This window comes from Heliangelus exortis, chromosome 4 (assembly GCF_036169615.1).
Source record: "Heliangelus exortis chromosome 4, bHelExo1.hap1, whole genome shotgun sequence".
NCBI classification, from domain to species: Eukaryota; Metazoa; Chordata; class Aves; order Apodiformes; family Trochilidae; genus Heliangelus; species Heliangelus exortis.
Genome location: NC_092425.1, coordinates 28074435 through 28095070, shown reverse-complemented (window position 1 = coordinate 28095070; position 20636 = coordinate 28074435). Strand labels below are relative to the sequence as shown.

At 36.7% G+C, this 20636-nt stretch overlaps 1 protein-coding gene across 2 annotated transcripts in view; it reads right to left on the bottom strand.

Moving 5' to 3' along the window:
- Positions 1-20636, bottom strand: part of CORIN (corin, serine peptidase) — a 116511-nt gene that overhangs the window by 36388 nt on the left and 59487 nt on the right. For both annotated transcript variants that reach the window (XM_071743614.1, XM_071743615.1), the window contains exons 5-9: positions 16214-16395; positions 10030-10140; positions 3901-4008; positions 2353-2463; positions 999-1115 (exon numbers count right to left, since the gene is read on the bottom strand). In XM_071743614.1, the coding sequence (XP_071599715.1) occupies positions 999-1115; positions 2353-2463; positions 3901-4008; positions 10030-10140; positions 16214-16395 (629 nt within the window). The remainder of the gene's footprint in view (positions 1-998; positions 1116-2352; positions 2464-3900; positions 4009-10029; positions 10141-16213; positions 16396-20636) is intronic.

Below are 20636 nucleotides of genomic sequence, written 5' to 3'. Positions count from 1 at the left end.
AATTGCAAAGAACAATGATAATTTCTGTGTTTCAACTTCTCAGTTATTTTTTGGAATAGACCATTTCAAATTGGAGCAGAGAACTTAATATGAGCAGGAGGGACTGAGTGGACACACTTAGACTCCTCTAGACTCTATTTTCTAATGACATGAGGCTTACATAATCACACTGTATTTATCTTGTGCTAAATCTGTTCTACTCTAATAATTTTTGAACAAGTTGTCTTACTACCACTATATCCAACAGCACTAGAGTTTTCTAAATAAAGTTAATTCTGTCACTTTCTTAAAAATAAGAATCATAAGAGAAAGACAGCAATACTAGCATTGAAGGAAAGGCAGCTATCTGAACCTATATTTACCTTACCAGAAACAAGAGAACTACAGATGAAAAACACTTTCAAATGCTGAAACCATCACAACATGACAACACCTCTTTCCCTTCTCAAAATGTACCACAGGACACAAATCTTTAGAAAACCCTGTTCCAGGACTCAGGAAACAGCCTATTGGCTTGTTGGGTTTGGTTTTTTGTTTTGGTTTTTTTCTTTCAATATATAATGAGACAGCTATTAGGTAGCCACAAAAACTTACATTCCTATATATTTCATTTAGTCACAATAACTCAATAGTTTACTTATGGAAAAATCTTTCTCTGACTCCCAGGTTCGGATTGAAAAAGCATTTCCATGAGAAAATTACTCCCCATACAACACCAAGTCCTGTAATAGTAGTTTGTAATTGCTATAGACAAGCTGAATATATAATTAATTTAAAATAAAAGTTGATAATTTCAAATGAACAAATACTATTCTAAATATCACCTAATTTCTTTAACTTTTTATATTCTTATGGACTAAAAAAACTCTGCCTACAATTTCATGTGTGAAAGCCAACACCAACCTGCCTTAGCATATGTTATTTGAAAGGTAAAGAAAGTAAATTTGTCAGACAGTTTTAGCTCAAGGCACTTCAGAACAAATGAGACGTATCCTTACCTTCACTGCAGTTTTCTTCATCACTTCCATCTTTACAGTCATTATCTCCATCACACTGGAATGCACTAGGAATGCACTGCCCATTTCTGCACTCCACCAGACCCTGACTCTGACATGCTAGAGAGAAAAAAGCAGGCAATATTCTGATTAACTTAGGTTAATGAAGTTTTATTATGATCTTGAAGTTATTTTAGGAGGAGCTGAAAACACTGCTTAGCACTGAAGGTGGCCAGACAGTTTTCATTATATGTAGGCTATGCTAGCAATACAGCTATACTGACCTTTAACTACAGGAACAGAAACTATAGATGTCAGGTATTAGCAACAGGCTGAGAGAAAACTTTACCCATCTAAAAAACTGCTTGCTCACAATTTGTTCACATCAGATACTTAGATTTAGGAAAAATAGTAGCATAGTGGTTGCAAAGTCAAGACCTGAATGGTATCAAGAATCAGAGCAGCAGAAGCAAATGTCTTATGAGAACCTATTCTCATTAAAACATGTGCTAAATTCCCAAGACTTGATTTTGCAACCTCAGCAATATTCCACTATCATTGTTTTGTGAGTGTACATCATCAAACATACAAACAGACAGAAATCCAGCCACTGACAGGGTGTGATAGGTCACCTACAGACACCAGAAAGCTGTGACAAATTCAGAATTACAAAATTAAGAGGTTTTATACATTAATTCATTACTTTATAATGGGAACTGTGGGAATCTGTGTGTCAGAGGCCTGTGCAAGTAGCAAACCTCAAGGACGTTCCAAGCACACCAGACCTCAAAGATGTAGTGAAGAAACAAAGTTGTTACAAGTCTGACAAACCAAGCACAAAAAAGCAGAATAAAGTTGGGCATACGTGACTGAAAGCAGGATTTAAGAAAGAATATTGGCAGAGAGAATCTTTGCGTGATCAGAAGACCTTATCCAATGGCATTATTGCTTAGGCTCATGGACAGCATACACTAACCAATCAACAAATAGCTTATTCATGAGCAAGAGCCAGAAAGAATATATAAACTGAGCTATCTAGGCAATAAAGTGACATTCGCTTGATCATCTTGGTCGTGTGCATTGTCCATGACTTCCGCGTTGACAGGGAACACTGCAATTAACAAAAAGGCTAATTCTGTAATTAACTAGCTGAAACACAAGGCAGTGCTGGCAATTCTCAACAACAAAAAATGTTTAATTTGCTGCAGCTATTAGAAGGGACATTTGTGAAGTTAGAGCTTCTGAAATCAAATAAACTTATAGTTTTGCCTTACGAGTAATATGTATTACTTATCTTTAATTTACTTTTTTATTTTTAAAGAAAGAAAAAACTAATTTAGAGATTAAGAGAACTTACAGCAATTGGTTTCATCTGATTTGTCTATACAGTCATGGTCACCATCACATATCCAATCAGCTGTTATACATCTCCCATCTCCACACTGATGATGTGTCACTGGATTACAATCTAAATAAAATGCAAATTTGAGGACAAAAAAAAGGGTAAGTTACCCTTTGTATAATTTGCATTACTGATCAATTGTTCCGTGCCTATAAGCTACTCATTAATGAGCTATTGTGCTTTAGTAAATTAAAATACAGGACCTTCTGTATCTGCAGATTTTTTTGCAGATGGTAACGATATATGTTCTGAATTCTATTCCCTACACATATTATATACACTCATTCCTTCTCTCAGGTGCACAGTTGTTTCCAGTTGCAAATAAACAAGTTTCTAAGATTTGTTGAGTATGTTAAAAGATTTTCTGGCTTTCCATTTTATGGAACAATTTTCAGTTAGATAACATTTTAAGTTGCCATCAGAGAAAATAAACTACATTAATCTTGTAACTAAGATTACTATGTTTCTCAACTGTTATATTTGGCACTTAATGAAAATTATGGTTTTTTGCATACACTCAGAGTTTTTCAGAAGACTCATCTACAAAGAAACTGTTCCAGTCTTCATCTTGCTCTTTCTACCTGAATGTTTCCACAAATAAAGTCACTGTTGAGCAGGCTGACTTTACACCAAAATAAACAAAGAGCATAGATACAGAGCAGTCTCCAAATTAATGCCTAGAAAAGTCTTTATTAAAAGACTGTTATGAAGAAAAAAAAAACATAAACCAACCAAAATTGTGAAAAGGTAGTAGAAGATCTTAGAGTATGTATAAGTTGGAGAAGAAACATAAACCTCAGGGGAAAATGTAGTTTTAAAATTCTCTGTGCTTTTCTTTAGGAAAGCAAAAAAAGTGAGAAATAATAATTTAACTTCTAAACAATAATTTTAGAGCACTTGATTTTTCTCAGGTGTAGTACCAGGAGCAAAACTAGGAAATAAATAGGGCTTTCAAAATTTTCAAATATTTACATTTGAAGATTATTCTTTTTTGTGGCAAACTTGCTTTTTTTTTCCTGTAGAAATAAATGTAAATAGAAAGACAAATATAAGGAGGCAAAACACACAAAGTTGACTGAAACAGAATTTGAAAGAAACAGTATTTGAGCATCAAAACATACACATTCACTGTCAATCTTGTGTAAAAACAAAAAAAACCCCAGTTAGAATCACCAGTGTGTAACCTCCTATGGTTTGATTTAACCTCAGTTAAATTCAGCCAAGTCACCAAGAAAGCAACCATAACATCTAGAAATAATTGGAAAAAAAACCTCAAATCAGAAAATTTCTTCAAAATACCACTAACTTCAAAACTTGGATTAGCCCAGAACTCTCCTTTAAACTTTTTCAGACTGCATATAGGATTTGTGAGTTGGTTTCAATTTGCCCAGAAAGCGTAATAGCAGGGTATATTAATCTTTTAGTACTTTAAGGTTAAATAATTCTGACTTGGGCAATAATGCTATCAAAAAGACCCTAGAAAAGCATAAAAGGTGCACATACCACAGTGTTGTTCATCGCTAAGGTCTCCACAGTCATCATATCCATCACAAACAAAGGTATAATTTAGACATTTTCCCGTGTTGCAACGAAAGACATCATCACTGCAGTCTACAAACAAATTTTTGTAAAATGTTAACATGAGATGGGAGCATTCATATAGACTACGAACACTGGCTTGTATTGACTAAAACAAGATTAACAAGATGCCCTAGAGTTTACAGCTCTGCATTAATCCTCAATGTGTATCGGTTTATTAGACTCTAATATAGGAAGATCAAGAAATATCAAAATGAATTTTTAGACATTTTTATTTTTTTCCTACCAATTGCTTTTTGGATCAACACCATGAGGAAAATGTGCTCTGTTATACACAGGACCAAAACAGAGAGCTGGGAAGTGAGTGACCCAGTTTCACTGCCTTCCTCTAGGCTCCTTCTTCACATCTGGCTTTCCCAGGTAGAATCCCAGGATACAGAACAGCTGGGTGGGGAATCCCTCCATCCTGTCGAAGCCATGGTACTGAATTTAAGGAAGTTCTTTGTGCCCTTTCTTACTGGGATGTGTGGGCATGTTGCATGAGCTCTTTACTGGACAACATACAGGAAGACATCCAAGAGCAGGGACTGCTCAACTCAAGCCCCTCCTCTCAGCTGAGCTGCTCAACCACCAAATGACACAACCATGCTTCCACTTGTTTCTACCCTCTTGTCTTGTGACTTCTGTTTTCATATTGCACAGTGGTCCCACTTTGAAAGAAGGATGTCCTTCTAGTGTATTACACACTGAAAGTGCAGTACAGTTCCAGAAGGTGCAGTGGGTTTTCTGTCTGTCCAGATCAATGTAAGCCAAGAGTTCCACCTCCTAAGTGAGTGCTCTAACTTTCTCAATGCTTTACCAACCTCAGCTCCAGAAATTGAACATGAATCATTTCTCCCCCTTCTCCCTACAGAAGTATTCATGCATTCTACAGGTTTCACATCTTACTGTCCAAGCAGAATTTCTAGCACAATGCACAGCACAATCTTTCAGGACTTGAAGTAAAATAATATGGCTAAGCCATGAGCTTTGTAGTCAATAGTTAATTTAGCTTTAAAAGAAAGAAAAAAAAAAAAAGGCATGAAACAGTAAATACCAAAATCAGAACTAAATGAAAATATTTCAGTTCTCTTTTCATGTAAGCAAAACAATAGTCATCTGAGCCCTAAATTCCAAACATTACTTGCTTTGAGTACTCAAGAGCATGAAGTATTCTGGCAGCCTTTAACCTTATTGATCAGTTTGTAAGTCTGACAGTTTCTCTGCTTCTATTTCTCCTTAAACAAATTAAACAAAGCTGTCTTTTTCTATGTTGTTTCCTCTGGATAAGTTTGCTATTTCATTCCCATCTATACTCCCTTCCTGTTCACATTAATACTTCTCAGCTGCATCCTTTAGGGTATGGCAGCTCTCAGGCCCACACAGGTTGGGCAAACAAAAGAATACAAGCTTCCAAGTGAGAAAATAAGGTTCACTGGATGGAAATCTAACAGTCTTAACATACATTTTTTCTAGATACTGGCTATAATATATATATATATGTATATATATATATATATATATATATATATATACATACATATAGGGTGATTAGTTCTATCAGAATTAGATGGGCATTTTGCATGCACCCTTCAAAAAAAACTAAAATTATGTTAATGATGGGACAAACCCCATTTTCATAAAATTAAATACAAATTCCTGTTCTATCCTCCACTAACCACAAATAAAGCCTCATCAATCTTTTGCATGCAGTAATCCTTGGGTTTCTGTTTATACACACCCTGCTTTCATCACTTCACTATTGCATAGAGTGTTCTGACCATGAATTTCCTCAGACCAACACTCAGAGGGGATTTTAGAAGTCTTACATTTTAAAGATATATGTTTAATGAGGTATTTGCAGACTCAGTGTACAAATCCTGCCACATCTAGGAGTAAAGACCTTAATTCAAAAAGATGCTCTATTCTGAAGTGGCCCATTCATGCAGCTGCCCATGTGTCAACATTCTCTTCTGCATTTAGTTACCAAAATGTTCTTCATCTGGTTCACTTTTTGTGAAAGAGAAATATGGCTGAGATAGTCACACAAGGAAGAAGAGGAAGCCAGTGCACATTCTAGGGAAGTCTCTGCTTAAGTGCAGCCAGAGGGATGTAACAGAGGTTGCTGAATTTGGTACATTACATGTAAAACTTAACCACTGTGATCCTTCTGGTTGTTCCAAGTTTTGGCACTGATAATTTATGCATTTTTAGATTATCTGTGTCACAGCTTCTTTCTTTTCAAGGGTTAACTTTTAATTTAACAGTCCTGTACAGTTTATCCATTTGAGTTAAAAATCCTTTTAATCTCAATTGGGAAGTGTAATGAAAGGATTCTCCTCACAGCTCTGACCAACTTACAGAGATTGTGAAGGTCTTAGGAGGTCTCTTCACATGACTCCAGCAGTAGTAATTTTTGCTCCTAAACAATCTACACTCTTTTGTTTACTCTCTCTCATGCAGAGAGAAAAGCTTCCCAGCAATCAATGAAACAGAAATTAGACTAGAATGAGTCATATGTTTATACCTAGTAATCCTCTTCAAGGCACTAATAGTGTTTACTCTAAGCTAAATCTGCTTATATTGTTTCATATAGTCTATTCTCTCTGTCCTCAAGATTAACAACAAAAAATTGAAAATAAATTTCACCCTAAATAAAAATTCCTATGAACAAACAGGGGTTGGGTTAATAAGAAGGGACCAACTTTTCCATGTGTTGTTCTGGGTCCCATTAAACTTAGGAAAGCAGAGTGTAAGACTAGCACTCAGAATTCAGTTTATACAAAGCGAAACAAAGCATAAAAATTCAAATTTTTATTGTCTTTCTCCAGCATTTCTAAATATTACCAAATATTTAATAATTAAATTGATGGCAACTATATTTTTGGGAGTGCTGAATATTTTCTCTACTGTGGAAATGTCAGTCAGTGTGAAAGTTCCTACTGAAGTATCTCAAAACTGAACTGAAACACCTTATGAACAAACACAGGATAACACTTCAATTTAATAGCATATACTTTGATTAAAGGTGAATTGTTTTAAATAATAATTAATAAATAATTTAAATAATAATTAATAAATTTAATTACTAATTTGTCACAAAATTGTATCCTACAGTTATAAATAATGATCCTTAACAGGTATAAAATATAAGACTCTTCAAACTAGTCATTGCATGCATTGGCTAGACTTGAAAAAAACATTTCTCTAAGTTTAACAGTAATTTTTGCCACTTGTTTTTCATTAGTGAAGGTTCCTTAGTTTTGTTTTCTTTCTCAAGAGAAGAAGAAACTCTTCAATCCCATGAGGTTAAGAACAAAGCTGCCCTCACACATGGTTTTGTCCTGAATCAGAAAAGGGGACATGAACCATCAGGATTCCCAAATGTCTCTTTTTTGCAGCACTCTGAGAGGGAAGATAATGAAACCAAACCAAACATTTCAAAATACTCCGCCTTTAATACTGTAACTTAAACAAACAAAAAAACACATTGTGTGCAAACCCCATAACTTTAAGGTTATTACTCAGCAATAAAATAAGTCCAGCTTGCTGGCAGAACTATGAGAGGAAGCAGAAAGGTTAAGGAGTATGAGGGAGGCTGAGAAAGCAATAGAGTGGTGGAATCATGCTTTGCCTTCCCTGAGACAGAATCAGGAACTACCACCAGAAAATACAACTAGATCAAGAGGAGTCTGAATTCTCCCCTGCTTAAAGGAAAGGAGTAAATAGAGGCAAGTCCATGCTCATGGTGGCAGGCAAACCTCCTCCTTGCCTACCTTGGCTTTCCAAGTGCCTCTGTATCACAGGTAATGGGGTTCTGGATATGGAATGCCAGTCAAGTGGATGATGTGGATGATGGTCCATCTACAGCAAAGATGTTGCCAAGGTCAGCATGGCCCACCTCTTGTAACATGACAACCTCATGAGAAGAAGTGATGGGGGTTATATTTGTAGGTGACTCCTTTCTGAAAGGAACAAAAGGGCCAAATGCCAGACAGTCTCCTCTTAGGGACGTCTGCTGCCTCCCTCTATCCTGGGTTAAGGACAACGTGAGGAAGCTTCCTAGCCTGGTACTATCCTTGTACTATTTATTGCCCATTACTGTTCTTCCATGTAAGCAGAGATGAAGCCATAACGTGTAATCCAAGAGAGTCTTCAGTGCCTTGGGATGGTTGGTAAGGGAATCTGGAGCACAAGTAACTATTTTCTCTATCCCTCCAATTGCAAACAATGGCATCAGAAGAAACAGATGGACCCAGTCTACTGATACATGGCTCTGTGGCTGGTGTCACCACCACAGTTTGGGGTTTTTCATTAATGGGGTGGTCTACACAGCACCAGGCATCAGATAGGAATCACCTTTTTCAAGTGGGGAAGAGTGTATTTGCTTTTAGGACAAGGGATAATGGTTTTAAACTAAAAGAGGACTAATATAGACTAAGTAGAAAGAAGAATTTTTTTGCAATGAGAGTGCTGACCTCCTGGAACAGGTTGCTCAGAGAAGTAGTAGATGCCCCATCCCTGGAAACATTCAAGTAGCTGAAGATGATCCTGCTTACTGCATAGGGGTTGGACTAGATGACCTTTAAATGTCTCTTTCAGTCCAAACTATTCTGTAATTCTATTATGTGACCTAAGAATTTGAGGGGCAAGAACTGCAGGAAATAAAGCACCTTTTACCAGAAAAGCTTTCAGGATAATAAGTCCTCCTTTGGTTTTGCTATTTCTGCTGTGCAATTCAAGAACATCTTATTTGACCTCCACTGCCTCCCCCCAAGTCTTACCAAGTATCCTAACAAAAGACATCCTCTGCCTATAGACCTTGCATCATTTACCAGGTTTTCTTTCAAAGGTAACCTTAACTCGTGAAATTTATAATGCTTTTTTTTTTTTTTTTCTCCAAGACATGCAACATTTTTATTCTTATATTCCTAATTCCTTTTTTTCCCATTTCTAATGAAACTTGAGAGCTGTAGCCTCAGATGTATTTTTCAATTTTCTAGCTTACATTGAAAACTGATGTTAAAACTGACAGGAAAAATTCAAAGATAAAAACATGCAATGCTTTAATACTTTTTATGTAACCAAAGTTATATCAGTCTCCATTAAATAAATTGTAGGCTATTAAAGGAAAAGTAATTTCTAGCTTCATTCAGATTGAGACAAGGAGGAAATTGCAGCCATCCAATTATTCCCTGGAGTATCTGAGATACAATCTATCAGCAACTTCCTTAAAAGCAGCTTTGTGAGTCTTGGAATGTCTATGCTCTTAAAGCACCAGTAAGAACAAATCTTTGAGGTGAGCCTAAATTGCACACTCCAGAACTCAACCTCAGGTCTGACATTCTCCAAAGTCTGAATGAACAGCGCTCTTTTCTTTTGTGGCATCAAGTCCTGCTGTAGTCCTTATTTAGTAATTGTTTCATGTTTTCCTTTCTTTTTTAAATTTTTTTTCCTTTTCATTGCTTTCCTGCTGTATTTGCTCAGCTCCTCTAAAGGTGCAGGTACCCCAAGGACGTTTGTCAACACAGGAAAACACATGGGAGCTCTAAAGATCCACACTACCACAAAGATATTAAGCATATATAGTAATTTTTCTTCTCTACTGCACCATATACTGGGACTCATTTAAATAAGACACATCCAGGGTTGAAGCCAAGGAACATGCTAAAGAGATGGTTATGCATCTGCTGTAAAATCAACACTAAGGACTAAGAAAAAGATACAACTAAGAGTCTTCAGTTTATTATCAAAATTGCTCTTCTGAAGCATGATATTGGTCCATTAAAAAAACAAAACAACAACAAAAAAAACCAAACTCAAAATACTTCTAATTTCCACATGGCCCTGTGCATAAAGCTTAGAATCTAAACCACATTCTGAGGCCATAGTGAGCAAAGGTAAACACATTCAATGGTAACAGAGAGAGCCCAAGTGTCAATATACACTAATACTATGCAAAGCTCCTATTCTTTACCAATAGCCTTTAGTTTTCAGGTTTCCCTGAATGGATTCAGTGTTTCAGCAGAACACTGCAAGGTTTAAGAAACTTACTGCAATGGACCTCATCACTCCAATCATCACAGTCATTGTAGCCATTACATTGCAGTTTCCCTGGGATGCAGATCCCACTGGCACACAAGAAGCTCTCCTCTCTGCACAGTGCTGGAAAAGAGAAGAAAAGAAAGAATTCATATTAAACTTCTCAGGGTAAAAAGGAATGAGCAGAAATGAAAGATAGAAGAATGAGTTGTAATTGATGCACTTAAATGCCAAACCCCAAATTAATCAAATTCAAGCAAATGCAAATTGGCATTCTCATCTAACTTTTTTTTATTTCAAAAATAGTTATTTAGGCTGAGTTCATCAGTGAGGTTCAATCTGACATTACCTCTAAAAAGCAGCTGTATGGAGTAACTGCTAAAAATGAACTTAGGATGGAATTATAAAAGCTTGTTTTTTCCCATTAAATAGGATATTTATCCTATTATATTTATATATAATATCCTATCCTATTTATATATTTAATCCCATAAGATTAAATATCCAATTGAAGTTACTATAGATGGATCTTCCCAACCTACGTGTTCAGCCAAAAGATTAGCAGGTTGAGACTTAATAGTGTCATAGCACAGACACCTTTCTAGAGGGGAAGGATTCCTCAAACATTTTATAACTGCCTGAACAGAACTGCATGGAAGACAGTCATCATTGCTATTTGATATATGGGGAATACCTACAGAGACAAAAAAAACCCCAAAACCTAGAGCTTTAGGTATTCTACTGGAGATACCTTGTAGGGCCATAATGTTCAGAGGGAGGCAACTCATAACACCTTCCCATTCAAGTCCTTTAAGGCACTAAAAATACAAAGATGCAGATCAACATTAATTTTTTTAGTTATCAGTTCACATGATAGAGACCAAAATTTAGAGACAGAGGCCTTCACTTTAAAATTCATTGGCTGAGAAAAATCCCTGTAAAACATAGAGATGGGGAAAGATATCAAGTGGCAATTTTAATGGGGATGCAAGGCAAAAGACGCCAAGTAGAAAAGCAAATATTTAGTACAGAACCTGGTTGTTGGTTTTCGTGGTTTGTTTTTTCAAAAGCCACAGTTAACAGTCAGGCTACTAAAAAAAACCTAGAAAGTTTCATCTCCAGTATAAGACCAGCAAAAAAAAGAAAAAAAACCCAACAAAAAACTAGAAAACCCAAGCAGTAACTTTAAGCATATGTATCTGAACTGAGAAATAGCTTTCAGAGGTGGAAGGAAAAAAATCCTGTTACATTGACAGTTTAAAGTTATTAAATGCATCCATGTGAGGGAACAGCAAGTTCAAACAATTTAATCTCATGACAGTTCAGCATTTGACTCAGAAATTCCACTGTAATTCAAACTTTGTAACCAAGTTTGCCAAGAGTAAGGATCTCTAACTGTAGTTTCTAAACTTTACCACAATGCAAATTACAGGTATGAAAAAACATTATTTGCAGCAGCAGTAGCAACTATAGATTCTCTTCCTCCATTAAAGTAGTTTTGCACATGATCACAAGATTGCTCTATATTTCTCATTCTAAAATGCTTAGACTTTCATTTTTCCTATTTCTACATGAAAATTCAGTTCCTATTTCTTCTCTCTTTATTCTCTGAATCTGACGCTTCACAAAGTCTAGAAATCATGTTTATTATCTATGCATATTGAGTATTGTCATCATAATTTTGTATTCTTCATAACATGTCTACCAAGAAGAATGTTCGTGCAGAAAAAAGTTTAAATTTAAATTAAGCAAAAATAAGCAAACATCTAATGATGTAATTTTTTATATCATGAGGTTTTATGACCTCATTTTGGCACTGTATTAAATAACAGCACGAAGATAACACATTATATAAATTTCAGAGGAAGCCATCAATAAATCAACTACTATGGTGATGTTTCTGTCAACATCTACTTAGTGCTGCACTCAGTAGAATTCCTAGGATAAGAAACTATCCTTAACAGTGACGTAGTAACCACAATAATGTGTGGATTAAGCACCTTCTTGGGCAAACAATGTTCTTTTTAATCTCTCTCATCTGATGAAGTAACTCAGAGAGTATAAGTAATCCCATTTTATATGTCTTCAGAAGGATAGAAATAGAAAAATGAAATAAAATGGAAAGCAAAATGGTGCTGATGAAATCTGGCAGTGTTTCACCAAGCATGAAGATACAATTTAAGTACATAAAAGATGAAAGGTAGAAAGAGATGAGAAACATGAACTAATAAATACTGACTTTTCGTGCACTAAATCATTTTTATCTGCTTTATTTGGTTGTTAAACCATCCTGTTTCATAGAATTTCAGCTTCTTACTTCTTGAAGCATGCTGGTCTTCACAAGAGTGTCCTATCAGGAATTCTGGCTGCTGGCTGGAGACAAGTATCTTTCAGGCCTGCTGTTGCCCTCACTTTGTCAAGTTTGTTGGTCTTGGTGTTACTCTAATAGCTTTCTCTTTTCTCAGCTATCTCACAGCAGTTCCAGTGATGACCAGGACCCTTTCTAGACTTAGGACTGAGATCTCCATGGCTTTCATTTTCACTGTTCATTAGATGTGACAGGTTTCTTTTCACTGCTGTTACTTTTCACTGCAGCTACCAGGTAAAACCTACAGCCTAGAATACAGCTTTTTGCCACTCTTTTGCATACTGGGATGCAGGACAATCTGCTCATAGTGATGCAACCTCTGCCTTTCTGTGACTTCATATGTACATGTGAAAGACATCTTTCAATGCAGAAGTGTCTGTTGTCTCTAGCAAAGGTATTGGGTATGTCACCATTTGCAAAGTGAGCATTCACTTTCTTTGAAACTACATTTTTCCTGAGCACCCACCAAATAACCCAACTCCCTCACATTACTATATCAGTAACTGGCTTGTTCCCTTCATTAAAAATGAACAGTCTTATTTTGACATCTAGAAGACCTGATTTAGATTATAAGTAGGATGCAAAATCACCTTCTGTTGTCAGTATATTATGATATTCAGAGCTGGAAATTATTATCTATCTCATGATAACTGCTCTTAAATATGATGGAAATATCACTGTCCTATTTTAAGGAAAATCCTACCTGAAAATTCAGCTAATATTCCCTTTCACAGTACAAGTCTCCATCCTCATTTTCCCTAAAATTCTGTCCTTTCTATTTTGAGATTTATAGAAAATCACCCATTATTTTGTGATTGAGGAGCAGGCGGAAAATTTCTTTGAAAACTCGTTATTTTCTCTAGTAAAATTGAACTTCATACCTTGTCTTAATAAATACCACAAACTTGATTTGATTTTTAACAGTGAAAAAAATCAGCCACTCACAGAAAATGCATTATTTGTTAAGGATCATCTAATTTATAAAAGCTCTATGAAGCAACTTTTTGTATCACCTTGGACAATTCTGGCAATCTGTGCCTTAGCTCTATACCTATAAAATGATGAAAAATAGCCCTTCTTGGCCTATTTGAGGAGAAAAATCATCAGCTGCAGTACTACAGAGTTATTGCTACAGGAGTCTTATTAACTTATTTTCACCCTGATGAGCTGCTATTCAAGCTTTTCCACAGGGTCTGAAACATGTTTCCATTTTAGGAAACATCAGGATAGCTTTCAGAAGAACACCACTGAATGCAGGAAGATCAAGAGGAAAACCTGAAAAATAAACTTCAGTGATAACAATACAATTTTTGAGATAGAACATGGCCATTAAAAACTCCAACCAGTGAATGACCCATTATAAAAGCCCACAGCAGGCAGTCATTAAAAGACTATTACACCTGTTAAATCTGCCCTTGGGACTAAGGAAGGAGCCTCTTCTGTGCCCACATAAATTAAATTTCTGTTCATGATCAGCCTTTCTATACAGCAACGTGATGTCCTTTACAATTTGCTGGACATACCCAAGCATGCAAAGTGTATTTTTCAAAAATGACAAACAGCTCCACCTTGCACTGATGGCAAGTGCAATTAATTACCCAGATTTCCAGTTTTATTCATGGTCCTAGCAGAGCAGTCCTTTCTATTACACTATGGCAACAGACAAACACTCTCTCTCTCTGAGCACCTTCATACTTAATTTTAATTTTTGGCAGTAGGGGATTTTTTTTTCAATATATTTACATGCTTTTCTAAGCATGAAATATTATCTTTTCATCCTCAAGAAAGAGGACAATCTTACATCTAGTCAACTGACACACAGCCTTGTATGAAAAATGTGTTTGTAATAAAACCTTATGTGCATAATTTTTAAATCTTTTCTATTACATTCCCAGGTGCACTCTCCACTTGGGCAGCACATGATCTTGATTTTGCAAGAAAAACATTAGTTTCCCTGCTTCACACATTGCACTTTGCAATTGCTAAAATCAGAACACCCTACAGAGGGCCCTAGAAACAACAGCTTTACTCAGCATGGGCTCTAGCTTCCCATAAACCAGTGTTTATCTCTCCATGATGTCACATAAAAGTAGCATATGATAACATAATCAAAAGACTGTAATTCATTATACAAAAAAAGGCTGTCTGGGGCTGGAAAGGCAACTTTAACCCACTTTGAAATTTTACATTCTTCTAATTTAGGCTTCCGTGAAATTTCTTGCATGTTCAAAAAACAAAAATTGCATTAACAGGTCAAAAAGAACCATTAACAGAACTATCTTGCTTTGCTTACAGTTCTCTGCAAGAGAAGAGATCTTCACTAGTTCTGAGAGCAACAATAACAAGCTTATACCTTCTGTGTGAATATGAATGAAGGTAAAAACCAGGAAGGATGTTTATCCCACCATTTTTCCTACAGATTCGAGTCCCTATTCATTTCTAGCCTGTGAACAAAAATATGTTCAAGCATTTATAAATCACTCTGGCTCTCCCTTTCTAATACATCTCTATCCTATCCTGCTCCTGTCTATTCTGATTTCCATTCCAATCCACTTCTCCATTTCTTCTTACTTAAAGTAAGTATCTTCATATTTATTTCGAATGTTATATGCAAAAGAAGAGGAATTCAGTCAGTTTTCCTGCTCTAACACTCAGCAGCAATCAGAAAGAATTTAAAAAAAATTAATCTCACCTCTTGCAGTGTTCTAATAGGTGATGACTGGATATGTCAGGTCCAGTCAGAGGAAGGAGAGCACACACACTGTGAACAGTACCTCAACTGAATGTAATTTCTGCTTTCTATGGAACCTGAATCATAGAAGATGGAAGGGACCCATCAGGATCATCAATTCCAGCTCCTGTCCCTGTGTAGGGCACCCCGAGAAGTTTTCAGAAGGTTGATGGAAATTATATGTCTTATGCTATAAACAAGTGCTTTTATTGAGTGTTGAATTTTCATATCTAATTTTCATAAAATATTTCATATTTCATATTATTTCAATTAATTTCATATTAAATCCTCTCGTCCCAGAGGATTTAGATATGCAGCAATTTAGAAGACTTTCTTGAAAAGCAGACAAATAGCTTCACACAGGAATCTGAGACTATTCAAAACAAAACAGCAGCAGAATAAGAAATAGATGTCTGAAGTAAAAAATGATGGGCCATTCCACACAAATTTGCCAAAAATATTTTAAAATTATGAAGGTCAATCATTCACACATTTATGAATATAATCATAAAAAAAAAAAAAAAAAAAAAAAAATCACGTACCTAAACTCCTGTAAGGTGAAAGGAACCCAAAGAAAATGGAAACAGCTCTCCAGCATCCTGTTGCTTTTCTGAGTTGTACCTAATTCTGTGCCCAGCAGGAGTGGGCTATTAATGACTGCCAGTCACTCATTCAGTGCCAGTTACTCCATTGTTCAATGTACAACCTCCTAGCATACTTATGTATTTACACTACAGCCTCCTGCTTTATTTATTATTTAAACCTGATATGAAGACAAAATCATTATATTCCTAATTCCTATGATGTTCACCAGTGTGATACGACAGGCATCAACACACATATGGCTACAACATCCCTGTGATCTAAAAGGAGAATTTTATTCCAAAAAAGCCTCAAATCAATACACATCTGAAAATAATTTAGTCTCAACACGTAAAGCACAGCAAAAGACAACCAGACTTTGTCAGAGTAATGTGAAGGAACATAACAGAGCAAGAAATTGTAATTTCATCCCAGAGCTCTTCCTACCCAATAAAAAATATATTATTAAACAGGAACTAATGAACATAGTGTAACAGTTAAGAATGAAAACATACACTGCTTTCCTTTTTCTTGGTGTGGAGAGAAGCATATCCTTGCAGTGGAGTCATTTTCAGGTTTGTTTTTGAATTGAGAGCACTTCAGAAATTCTGGCCAAGAAGCATTTACCATACCCAGGACTGGTTCACAGCCTTCTTTTGCTGCCTCACAAAATGTCCCACAGGGCAAGATGCCTTGACTGGAGAAAAGAGACAGAGAACAAAAATACAAAGGATTATTACTCTAGTAGACTGTTTTAAAAAGAGAAAAAAATAATAATTAAGACTTCTGAATAATTTTACATTCTACAGAGGTGCCAAAAATGTGCCAAATCTTCCTTATTTATTGAAGGTGACATCAGCTCTCGCTTTCAGGCTAAATTTCAGCTCAAATCCATTTCAGAACAGTATGATGAACACACTCTTCCTATTTGAACTAATTGAACTTTGATCCAGGCAGATGATCAGCAAGTAGGCCTAAACAAAGTTAGTCCTATTGAATGAGTCTTTCACTGAGAACTCAGCACCAACCCCCAACCCCCAACCCTCCAGAAAAAACAGTTTGGCTAAAGACTGGCCTGATAAGTGGCCAAAACTGCATTAACACAGCAGAAAATCTGACTACAAATAGAAAAAAGGAATCATAGAATCATTCAGGTACAGATCTCTAAGATCTGTATGATCATCCAGTCCAACCTTCCATCTAACTCTATTCACCTAGCTCTGCCAGCCCACTGCTAAACCATGTCCCTGAGCACCATATCTATAAGATTTTCAAACACATTCAGGGGCAGTGACCCCCTCAGCAGACCATTCATTCCAGTGCTTAATAACCCTTCCTGCAAGTAAGTTTTTCCTAACATCAAACCTAAACATCCCATGGTGCAACTTGAAGCCATTTCTTCTTATCCTTATCCTACTGCTAGTTACTAGTGAGAAGAGACAGCAGTTTCAGAAATAAATACATATAAATGCACAATACACATAACACAGGCACTTCTAAAAATCATTTTACTTAAGGTATATTCTGGAAAGCCTACTCATTAACAAAAAATGTCATATTTGAAATAAATAATCTATTGCAAAAAATAAACTCTGAATCCTTACCATATTCTTTACTGTAAGGATACGCTATTTTCTTAGTGTTTGAGAGGGAACGAACAATTTCTTATTTCCAGAAACAAGTCAATCTGTCACTCAGTTTTGCATCTTGAGGATCATTGCCAACCTTTACCTCACTCTGGGTCTTCACACTGAGACCACGCTTCGATTCTCCATACCACACCTTTTCTTCTGTACCCTTACATTGATTACATTTTCAACATGCTTTTGCAGCTTATATATAAGTTATGGCAGAATCTGTGGGGCTTTAGCAAATGCAGTTTTGCTTCATTCATAACCAAAACACCACAGAAAAGGTCCTTTCCCTAGGGCACCAGTTTGATTGTATCACCTTTCTTTTTGTGTCTGACTCCTGTTTGTACCTGCCCACTGGAAAAAAAAAAGGGGGTAGAACTTCGTGTTCAGACACAAGGAAGTTCCCTGAGCTGTACAAGTCTACAGTACCCAACAGTTCTCTTGGTGGTTTTTTTTAGAGTAACAGAGAAAAGCATAGTTGTATTAGCAGCAGTGTTACAGCAGCAAACTCCATAAGCAAGGAAGAGAAAGCTGCCAGAGCTGCCCAGCTACCAATGGTGACAAGAAGGAATTGGTGTAAAGAAAATATTCACTTGCACAAGTATTCTGAAGTCAGTATTAGCCTTAGCTTGGTATCTGGCAAGAGGAGCATGGGTTGTTATCGAGTTCATTGCATACTCTAGCTGGAACCACTGTTTCAAAACAGTATCTTTATATATATATACTCCAGGTGATCTAAGGAATTCTACACAATGTACTTTACATGCTGCAGGACTGAACTTATCTCTGAAACAAGGCAAGGACTTTGACCTCTAAAATGATCTCTGGCAGCTTTCTAGTTGGCAGCTCATTTGTTGCCTGGAAAGAAGCAGACACTCTTCTGGTTTTCACAGAACCTATGTGATATGGACAGGAAGAAAGGGTACGGCAAGATCTCTGCAGTAATGATCACTGTCTCCTGTCTTCCCTCCTCCTCCCCAGCTGGAGGAGGGGAAGAGTGTGAGGAGTCCTCCCCCTGAGGAGGAAGGAGCAGCAGAGACAAAATGTGATGAAATGTCCACAACCCCCATTCTCCATCCCCCTGTGCTGCTCAGGGTCAGGTGGTAGAGAACTCAGTAGTAAAGTTAAGGCTGGGCAGAAGGGAGGGTTAGGGAAACGTGTCTTAAGAATTAGTTTTTATTTTCTCATTATCCTCCTCTGTCTTGATCAGTAAAAAATTAAACTAATTTGCCCAAATCAAGTCTGTTTTGCCTATGATGGTAACTGGTGACTGATGTCTCCCTGTCCTTACCTCAACCCACAAGTCTTTCATTATATTTTCTCTCTCCTGTCCGGATGAGGGAAGTGACAGAGCATTTTCGGTGGATACCTGGCATCAAGCCAGGGTCAACCCACCACAGATATATACACAGCACAATAATAATTTTGCTTCTAAAAGACAACTGCATAGTGATTAAATAAGCCAAGCAGAATTTGCAGTCTCTAGAGAGGCTCTGACAAACCAGAAGACATAAGATTATCCAGCAATTACTGCAATATTTGGCGCAGTTTCAATGTTCAGTCACATGTGCTCCATAAATCAAATATTTCTGGATAATAATCAAGTTTAATATGGACATATCACTTAATCTACTGAAGGATGAAAAGATAATTAAAAGCCTCCATCATGATTAGTCTTATTTACAGCTACTGAGAGACCAATCATTTTAAAAATAAACTGGCATGTCTACAGCAATCATCTTACCATAATTTGCTTGGCGCCAGTGGCAGGCACAGAAGCAGGTTATGCCATATTATCTTCAGGATTTTCATGGAAAAAACTCTTGCTAAAGATGAAGTTTGCTCAAAGAACAGATATGTGAAATATTTTTAACTCTGTTGGTTCCCCCACACCTAAGAGTTCATACTTCAGTTATTTCAGCTGCATAGAATTATGAACATCAAGAATCATATGGCATCGGAAGAAACAAAAATGTTCTTTACAGTTTATAAAAACTATATCAAGGACAAAGAGAATAAATAAGGAGTTTTAATTTGCATAAGTAAGTTCAGAGAAGATGTTTATCAGGAGTTTTATATCAAATATTCATTGAAGAAGATATATACAATACAGTATATGCTCTGAAACCATTATGCTACTTATTTTAAGCTTCCAAAGAGGCTACACGCTGCCTGAGAGCAAATGATCTGACTTCCTCTTCATGTCAATCGCCTAGAGTTAACTGAAAATGGTATTCAAACTGCCTGATTATAATCACACATGGATCTAAATCTTTGTCACTCACTTAAAGATGTTTTACATTTTTATACAAATTTTCAGAAATTACTCGTTCTGTAGTACAGGCTTCTCTGCAATCACATTACCATGCACAGGGCTCATCAGTAGACTCTCTAAGTCAGTTAAGTGCTTATCAAAGTATGCTACAAGAAGTAAGGAGAGAGAAGCTCCTCTAGGCAACTAATTTCCTCTTGCTGCAGAATTGAACAGATTTTCTAAGGAACAATTATTCAAGGCAGCTCAAGGGTCCCTCTCTCAAACTCAGCAACCACTGAGCACATGGTTCTTGTTTTGTCTTTTCTGGAAGCAGAAGCAGCATGTGCAGTGTTTGTTCCCAAATGTCTGTATCTGTTTCTGTGCTGCTTTCAGTTTTGCAGCAACATCTGCTTGCAGGTTGTACTGTAAGCCAGGTCAAGTAACTGTTTCAACTGAAAAGCACCCTGATGTGCCCCACCCAAAAAGTAATCTTTTTTTTCATCTGACAAGGACAACTAAACCTGCACCTCCAAGGGGATATAGGCAAAGCAGGAACCAGCTGTCAAGAGAGGGAGAGGTAAAAACTACTAAAGCTCACATAGGCATTAAATTAAATGCATATCCTGTAGAGACTCGCCATGCAACCCAGGAAATTCTACAATACGTCTAGTGCTCATTATTTTCTATGGCACTTCTTCGTGTCCTCACATCAGTATCTCAACTGGTAAAAGTACTGCCAGGGCCATGCCTTACCAAGAAATTCATTACTGCAATTCTACAGATTAAAGTGATAGAGGGTGAAGTACTTGCAACAGGTTGGTATTCCAGAAATTGGTATTCCAGAGCTGAAAATACAGCAGAAAGAACACTCTTAGAACACACAACTGTTGACCGTACCAGATCTGGCTAAAGGTCATGTTTGAGGTTCAGCAGGCAACCTGGTGGAAGGCAGAGGGATGAACATTTTCAGCTACTGCTGGTCTTTATTACTGTCCTTCCCCAAATCCATCAGTTCAGTTGCTCACGATAATTGTTTCTGTGGCCACCCAA